Source organism: Entelurus aequoreus, linkage group LG10 (assembly GCF_033978785.1).
Source record: "Entelurus aequoreus isolate RoL-2023_Sb linkage group LG10, RoL_Eaeq_v1.1, whole genome shotgun sequence".
NCBI lineage: Eukaryota > Metazoa > Chordata > Actinopteri > Syngnathiformes > Syngnathidae > Entelurus > Entelurus aequoreus.
Window position 1 is genome coordinate 73,160,379 of NC_084740.1, and position 9,787 is coordinate 73,170,165.

Here is a 9,787-nt window from a genome sequence, read left to right on the forward strand (position 1 = left end):
GTTGAAGAAGTTGCGCTGCCAAACAGCGGCCTCTACTGGCTGAATTAGTAGTTACAGGCATGTTGGGGGAAAAAAGTGACCACGTCTTCTAAGCAACAGTACACGGTGTGCTTTTTTTTTTTTTTACATGTTCCTTACAATATACGGTTTGATCAATTCAATATTTAGTAAACAAAAAAAAAAAGTGTATTTAAATACCTAAAAAAAACCTAAGTATTTATTCTAAAAGTATGTGTGTTTTTTTTCCAGATGGAACAGGACAATTGGGCCCAGAAAAAGAGACAAGAGCAAAATGACGAGTATCAGCGCAAGAAAGATGAACAAAGACAAAAGGTAATTTAGAAAACTCTCAAATCATCACAAAAAGGGCAATACTGTAATATTTACAGGATTACTATCGTACTGTGTAAGTCTGTAATTTCATGTTCAAAAAGCAGTACCGCGTGTAGCCGCTAGATGGCGGCAAAGGCAAGCATGACACTTTTTAAAGCTTACACTGGACACTTCATTAGGTACACTTGCACAATCTAACAATGTCCTGTTAAATCTTTGAAAATATAGTAATGATTTCTACAAGGTTTCTGAGTAAGACCGTGATATTTATTTTAGTCTATTCAGGAGCTTTGATCGTTTTACGAACACACAAAAGTTAATTGCTGTGAGGTTTCGCAGGCCGAGCGTAACGAAAAGAGGGCAGAGGAGGAGCAGCAGCGCAGGCGCCAACAACAACGACAGGAGCACTTCAGGTGATATTGTAACAACAATTATTATTTATCATAATAATAACTTCAACACTCTGGTTTTAATCAAATGACAAACTTATTTTTACACTTGCACAACAAACCTTGTACACTCCTTTAATATTACATCATATATATATAAGCCTTTATTCATAATAGTTGTATTATTATATATTATAATATTACAACTATACAGTATTTACCAATTAATTTTTTTATTATCCTTTTTATTAAGTAGGTTTTTATTTTTTTTACCACCACTATTACCACTGTTAATATGACATCAAATTTAAGAAGCCTGTATGTATATTAGTTGTATTATCAATAATACAACTATATTATTTTTTAATAATCATTTTTTTTTATTTAATTAGGTTTTTGTTTTTTACCACCACCATTGTTAATATTACATACACATACACATATGTATATGAATTGTATTAAGAATACTAATAGTAATAATACAAATATTAATGATATTGGTAGTGATAATGATAATAATACTCCATTAAAATAAATCTAATGGAATTAAAATGAGATACATTCATATAGAAAAAAATATGACTATTATAAAATAACTTTGACATTTTTACTACCCTTTTTTTATTTCATAAGGTTTGTAAAAAATCAATTTAAATGCAAACAAATGTAAAACAATATGTAATTCATTAGCGTTATAGTCCCTGTTTATTAGCATTTATTTATTTTTTTACAAAATAATGTTTTAACAAATTATTTAAAACAACATATTTGTTTTTTTTGTATTGATAATTTTTTAAATGTAACAGTTAAAAAAATAATATAAATAGAATAAATTCAAACAAAATAAAATCATAATTTTTTTTTAATTATTGTTTTTACTGCTTTTAAATCGGGAAAACTTTTATAATTTTTTTTTTACAAAAACGCAATTTTAACAAATCAATCAAATATATTTGAATACAATTGATTAAAAAGTGGATTGAAACAATCTCAAAACAATATATCCAACCTAATAAATGTACAATATATGTGAACAAAAAGTAATGAAAACAGAGAAAATAAAACAAAATAAAATCTTTTTTTCAAATTCTTGCTCTTACTTGGTTATTTAAAAATGCATTTAAATCAAAAAAGCTTTGATCATTTTCACAAAAATAACATTTGAACAACTCAATCACACATTAAATCAATTTAAATGTATATGAATACAATGTATTAAAAAAATTTTTATACAATCTTAAAACAATGCATTTAATTTATATTTAAATAAAAAAATTAAATTAAATTAAATTTAAAAAAAATAAAATATATATATATATATACATATATATATATATATATATATATATATATATATATATATATATATATATATATATATATATATATATATATATAGTTTTAAAGAAAAATAATAATTCAAATTGGAAATCCTTTAATACATTTTTCCAAAATAACATTTGAACAAAACAATTAGAAATAAAATCAATGTAAATATATATGAATAAAATGTATAATAAGTTGATTAAAACATTATCAAAACAATAAATATTGTTATTAGTGTTGTTATTAATTTATTACTTGTTTTTAAAAGAGAAAAACTAAATCAATTCAAATGTGTCATTTATTTAAAAAGTCATAATGCTTGAGCACACTTGGTACAATATTGAAAGAATATAAATGCTGTATTATTATGTACATAATACAGTTGTATTATAACATATGAATGTATGTAGGAGATGATGAATAATCCAGTTTAGTCACTTTAGTTGAAGTCTTCCTCCTCCCTGCTGCACATGAATTATGAATTATGAGTTCTGTCATCCCACGGCCAGCTGGAAACACATGTGGAGCGCGAGCAAGCGTGCATGCTTAAAAGCTGCACACGTACTGTAAATCTGTCAGAGTGGGTGGAGTCAGGGGAGGTCACATGATGACGCATGAGTAAAATGGCAGGAACAAGGAAGTGGATGCAAGTGGACACTGAAACAGATTATTTCTTATGTTTCTTATGAATGACCACAAGTTGTTTTGATTGTTGTCAGAGTGAACTCGGCCTTCCTGCACAACCTTGACGGTCGTGATGGTTGTCGTCAGAGCTCACCTGGACCCCATGACGGTTGAGCGGCGGCAACAGGTGAGCGCATGCAGATGTAGACAAAGCCTCTTATGATATTTCAAATGCAGCTACTGCCATCTCGTGAAGGACTACATGAGGGGGTTGCCCACAGCCACTGCTTTAAAGGTTTTCTTTGGAATACCAAAAGGGTCGAAGTCACGTTGAAAGTGGCGAGACTCGCCCTTTGAATATTTTGTCTGTTTTTTTATTCACTTTTTCTTGATGTTACTTAATTATAAATTGCAAACTACTGTAGTTGAATCAACAGCACCTCTGCTGGTTGCAGCCAATAACTGCAATTTATTTGGAGGCATTGGTATGTATAATAAATGTTAGCGATGTCCGATATCATCGGCCGATAAATGCTTTAAAATGTAATATCGGAAATTATCGGTATCGGCTTCAAAAAGTAAAATGTATGACTTTTTAAAACGCCGCTGTACGGAGTGGTAAATGGACGTAGGGAGAAGTACAGAGCGCCAATAAACCAGTCACATAATATCTATGGCTTTTCACACACACACAAGGCATTCTTGGTCAACAGCCATACAGGTCACACTGAGGGTGGCCGTACAAACAACTTTAACACTGTTACAAATATGCGCCACACTGTGAACCCACACCAAACAAGAATGACAAACATTTCGGGAGAACATCCGTACCGTAACACAACATAAACACAACAGAACAAATACCCAGAACCCCTTGCAGCACTAACTCTTCCGGGACGCTACAATATACCCCCCCCCCCCCCAACCCGGCCCACCTCAACCTCCTCATGCTCTCTTGTCCCAAATTCCAAGCTGCTGTTTTGAGGCATGTTAAAAAAAATAATGCACTTTGCGACTTCAATAATAAATATGGCAGTGCCATGTTGGCATTTTTTTCCATAACTTGAGTTGATTTATTTTGGAAAACCTTGTTACATTGTTTAATGCATCCAGAGGGGCATCACAACAGAATTAGGCATAATAATGTGTTAATTCCACGACTGTATATATCGGTATCGGTTGATATCGGTATCGGTAATTAAGAGTTGGACAATATCGGATATCGGCAAAAAATCCATTATCGGACATCTCTGATAAATGTGTATAATCTACGGAGCCAAAAAAGTGACATGGGGGAGATATTTTTTTAAATAATTTATTTATTTATTTAGTTTTTGTATATGTATATCGTGCGCACGAGATAGTTTCTCGTGCGCACGAGAAACTTTTTATAAAGTTATAAAAAATATTTTTTTTAAAAAAGATAATTTTTTTTTTTTTTTTTTTTAGACATGTATCTCGTGTCTAAAAAAAAAATAAAAAATAATCATTTATTTATTTTTATTTTTTATTTTTTATAACTTTAAAAAAAGTTTCTCGTGCGCACGAGATAGTTTCTCATGCGAGATACATGTCTATAAAAATACAAAATAAAAATGATAATTATTAAAAAAATTGTTTTCCCCCATGTCCCTTTAGGGGCTCCGTAATAATCGTCTGATAAAGAAAAAAAAAATGTAAGGCTCCATTTTTTAAATGTGCTAGCTTGATGCTAATTTCTTTTGCATATGCCATGTACATGCTAATGGTTAGCATCAGCGTTTCTACATGGCGATTTCAACACCTCAGAATTTGATAATGAAAACTACAACTAAGATAAATGTTACAATCAAACAGCTGATGTGTCATAAATACATTACTTACAGTACAAACACTCAACATTAGACAATATTGGCACATTCAACTTAATGGCAAAGACTACTTCCAGACTACGGAAACACACAAAGGACAAACTAAAATGAATACATACTTAATCAATGAGACTAAAAAGTCTAAGAAAACTAGATATAACGACTGGACAGACAGCACAATGTTAAAAATGTGTTGTTTTGTATTATTAAACAGATTAATATGTATATTACACACTTAATGACTAAATATTGGTCCTGTTGAGTACAGGTATCGAGTCCCAGATATCGGGATTTGATACCATATCGATTAATTTTGAAAGGTACCAATTTTTCACTGTAACACAAATCATAGTACACATTTCGCTTTTGCTTTGGCTTTTTTTTATTTTTGACTCCAGCGTTACCAAAATGATGACAATATTTACGTCTTTTGGAACTTGTTTTTCATTTTCCAAAATATCTTTATTTTTAGGACTTTAGAATTGTTTTAATTTTCATTCACACCTTGGAACATCAAAATTAAGAAAAATATTTGCAAAATAAATTCTAAAAAAGTCATAAATACAAATCAAATAATAGAATCAACTTTATTCATCCCAAAACGGGGAAACAGGGTGGTTGCAGTACAGATACAAATAGTCTACCAAAATAAAAATAAAATGAAACACATGATAACAGGAGGGAAACATTAAAAGGACATAAAACACATTAAGAGAGCTCAGAGCTGATGCAACCAGCTGCCACTTCAGAGGCGCTATTTCTACATATAGCTACAAAAGTAAAACAACCAAAAAAACAAGACAATTGCAATAATAATAATAATAATAATAGATTTATTTTGTAAAAAGCACTTTACATTGAGTAAACAACCTCAAAGTGCTACAGTGTATTAAAAATAAAAAAAATAAAAAGATAATAAAAAAATAAAAAAAATAAAAACTAGAACAGCCAAATAGCTAAAACTAGAATGCGTATATCATGCATTCTACGGGGGAAAATGAAGTCGGCGGCTGCTTACCGTAGTTGCGAGACCTGTTGTGGCTCAATATTGGTCCATATATAAGGCGCACCGGATTATAAGGCGCACTGTCAGCTTTTGAGAAAATTTGAGATTTTTAGGTGCGCCTTATAGTGCGGAAAATACGGTACTTGATCAACAGCCATACAGGTCAAACTGAGGGTGGGCCGTATAAACAACTTTAACACTGTTACAAATATGCGCCACACTGTGAACCCACACCAAACAAGAATGACAAACACATTCCGGGAGAACATCCGCACCGTAACACAACATAAACACAACAGAACAAATACCCAGAATCCCTTGCATCCCTAACTCTTCCGCCCACCCCCCCCCCCCCCCCCCAATCTCCCGAATTCGAAGGTCTCAAGGTTGGCAAGTATGATGCCAGTCAGGGATGTAAAACATTACAATTCATAAAGTATTCATGACGGCCACAGTTTGACACTGGAACAGATGAATGGTGTTTCCACACATCCCTATGTGTAAGTTTGTGTCCTCCTTGTGAATTCTAACACTTTTTGCACCTAAAGAACTGATATAGTATTCTTAATTCCAAAGCTGGACCTGGACCAAGACCAGTATCAGGACCTGGACCAAGACCTGGATTTGGCTTTGAGTGAACTTTTGCAAAGAAGTGAGTCGAGCCTTCCTGATGGCGACTACTAGCCATCACCAGGTGTGAATAAATGATGGGTTCTACATGTAAAGTGGCTTTGGGTACTTAGAAAAGTGCTATATAAATCCCAGGTATTATTATTATTATTATTACTATCAGACACAGACTTTATTCAACGCTCACTTGATTGGCACTTTCCAGGGGGCGGAGCCAAGTGCCATTCAAAAAGTTCAGGTGGGGGGTTTCTACTATCTGTCTGCTTGCACCGACCGGTGACTCACTTTTATTTTTTTTAGTCCTCGCAACACTTTTTGGATTGTTTTTTTGTTTTTTTTCTCTCTCGCCGTGACTCATCATCTTCATGTCTTGAGTGAATCAATATGTGCAGCTGCAAGCAACAGCGTTCCACCCAAATAAGTGATTATTTTCTGGTGCAAACCTAATGACAGTAATATTAAAATATAAAGACACCGCTGGGAGAGGACTGGATATCATACTTGAATGAAATGAAATGTCCCGTACATTTATTGTTATTTTATTACAGCATGTTGACATCTGCCAGGGCAGAAACAATATGTCATTGTTTGCTTTGCTGGGTCTCTCTTCACAAAATAATGACGTCATTAAACGACTTTGACTCGGAAACTCTGCTCTTTGTGTCTTAGTGGATTAACGGTCAACACACGCCGACTTTGAACCACAAACAATAGTTCAAAGTAAGGACGAGTCGCAGAAATAACGACCGCGGAGGGGAACGCAAAGCACCGTTCAAGTTGCCAGGGTCGATGATACTCAGAACCCGAGGACCTCCAATGAGTTCAGTATTTTGTGGAAAAGTGTGCCTCAGAAGTCAGCCGTGACTTGGACAAAACTGTCAATCTTGCAAGTTTCAAACAGTAGCACAAACCGTCATTGGTGGGCGTAAATATGTAAAAGTATTCATTAGCGATGTCCGATAATGGCTTTTTGCCGATATCCGATATTCCGATATTGTCCAACTCTTTAATTACCGATACCGATATCAACCGATACCGATATCAACCGATATATACAGTCGTGGAATGAACACATTATTATGTCTAATTTGGACAACCAGGTATGGTGAAGATAAGGTACTCTTTAAAAAAAATTATAAAATAAAATAAGATAAATAAATTAAAAACATTTTCTTCAATAAAAAAGAAAGTAAAACAATATAAAAACAGTTACATACAAACTAGTAATTAATGAAAATGAGTAACTTTAACTGTTAAAGGTTAGTACTATTAGTGGACCAGCAGCACGCACAATCATGTGTGCTTACGGACTGTATCCCTTGCAGACTGTATTGATATATATTGATATATAATGTAGGAACCAGAATATTAATAACAGAAATAAACAACCCTTTTGTGTGAATGAGGAGGGAGGTTTTTTGGGTTGGTGCATTAATTGTAAGTGTATCTTGTGTTTTTTATGTTGATTTAATTAAAAAACAAACAAAAAAAAAACGATACCGATAATAAAAAAAACGATACCGCTAATTTCCGATATTACAATTTAACGCATTTATCGGCCGATAATATCGGCAGGCCGATATTATCGGACATCCCTAGTATTCATATTCTCTTCATGTCATATTCATACTTGCCAACCCTCCCGAATTTCAGGGCCTCTCCCGAAAATCTCCCGGGGAAACCATTCTCCCGAATTTCTCCCGATTTCCACCCGGACAACTATATTGGGGACGTGCCTTAAAGGCACCGCCTTTAGCGTCGTCTCTCAACCGAAAAGGAGACTATTATATACGTCTCCGTTATCCATAGGTTTATCTATCAAGATTCACGATCAAGATTCAAGATGCTTTATTATTGTCCATTCTTTAACATGTACAAGACACATAAGAACTGAAATTTAATTTTCGGCACAGTCCAAATTTCTCCCGATTTCCACCCGGACAACTATATTGGGGGCGTGCCTTAAAGGCACTGCCTTTAGCGTCGTCTCTCAACCGAAAAGGAGACTATTATATATGTCTCCGTTATCCATAGGTTTATCTATCAAGATTCACGATCAAGATTCAAGATGCTTTATTATTGTCCATTCTTTAACATGTACAAGACACATAAGAACTGAAATTGCATTTTCGGCACAGTCCGAATTTCTCCCGATTTCCACCCAGACAACTATATTGGGGGCGTGCCTTAAAGGCACTGCCTTTAGCGTCGTCTCTCAACTGAAAAGGAGACTATTATATATGTCTCCGTTATCCATAGGTTTATCTATCAAGATTCAAGATTCAAGATGCTTTATTATTGTCCATTCTTTAACATGTACAAGACACATAAGAACTGAAATTTCATTTTCGGCACAGTCCGAATTTCTCCCGATTTCCACCCGGACAACTATATTGGGGGCGTGCCTTAAAGGCACCGCCTTTAGCGTCGTCTCTCAACCGAAAAGGAGACTATTATATATGTCTCCGTTATCCATAGGTTTATCTATCAAGATTCCCGATCAAGATTCAAGATGCTTTATTACTGTCCATTCTTTAACATGTACAAGACACATAAGAACTGAAATTTAATTTTCGGCACAATCCGAATTTCTCCCGATTTCCACCCGGACAACTATATTGGGGGCGTGCCTTAAAGGCACCGCCTTTAGCGTCGTCTCTCAACCGAAAAGGAGACTATTATATATGTCTCCGTTATCCATAGGTTTATCTATCCAGATTCACGATCAAGATCAAGATTCAAGGTGCTTTATTATTGTCCATTCTTTAACATGTACAAGACACATAAGAACTGAAATTTAATTTTCGGCACAGTCCGAATTTCTCCCGATTTCCACCCGGACAACTATATTGGGGGCGTGCCTTAAAGGCACTGCCTTTAGCGTCATCTCTCAACTGAAAAGGAGACTATTATATATGTCTCCGTTATCCATAGGTTTATCTATCAAGATTCACGATCAAGATTCAAGATGCTTTATTACTGTCCATTCTTTAACATGTACAAGACACATAAGAACTGAAATTTAATTTTCGGCACAGTCCGAATTTCTCCCGATTTCCACCCGGACAACTATATTGGGGGCGTGCCTTAAAGGCACTGCCTTTAGCGTCGTCTCTCAACTGAAAAGGAGACTATTATATATGTCTCCGTTATCCATAGGTTTATCTATCAAGATTCACGATCAAGATTCAAGATGCTTTATTATTGTCCATTCTTTAACATGTACAAGACACATAAGAACTGAAATGTAATTTTCGTCACAGTCCGAATTTCTCCCGATTTCCACCCGGACAACTATATTGGGGGCGTGCCTTAAAGGCACTGCCTTTAGCGTCGTCTCTCAACCGAAAAGGAGACTATTATATATGTCTCCGTTATCCATAGGTTTATCTATCAAGATTCACGATCAAGATTCAAGATGCTTTATTATTGTCCATTCTTTAACATGTACAAGACACATAAGAACTGAAATTTTATTTTCGGCACAGTCCGAATTTCTCCCGATTTCCACCCGGACAACTATATTGGGGGCGTGCCTTAAAGGCACTGCCTTTAGCGTCGTCTCTCAACTGAAAAGGAGACTATTATATATGTCTCCGTTATCCATAGGTTTATCTATCAAGATTCAA

The 9,787-nt window shown here is 34.5% G+C and overlaps 1 protein-coding gene across 1 annotated transcript in view; it reads left to right on the plus strand.

Annotated features, from left to right (window-relative positions):
* Positions 1-6,788, plus strand: part of epsti1 (epithelial stromal interaction 1) — an 11,745-nt gene extending 4,957 nt beyond the window's left edge. Inside the window, exons 5-8 of the mRNA XM_062059728.1 lie at positions 250-333; positions 673-746; positions 2,768-2,859; positions 6,105-6,788. Of these exons, the coding sequence (XP_061915712.1) occupies positions 250-333; positions 673-746; positions 2,768-2,846 (237 nt within the window). The 3' untranslated portion in view covers positions 2,847-2,859; positions 6,105-6,788. The remainder of the gene's footprint in view (positions 1-249; positions 334-672; positions 747-2,767; positions 2,860-6,104) is intronic.
* The last annotated feature ends 2,999 nt before the right edge of the window (positions 6,789-9,787 follow it).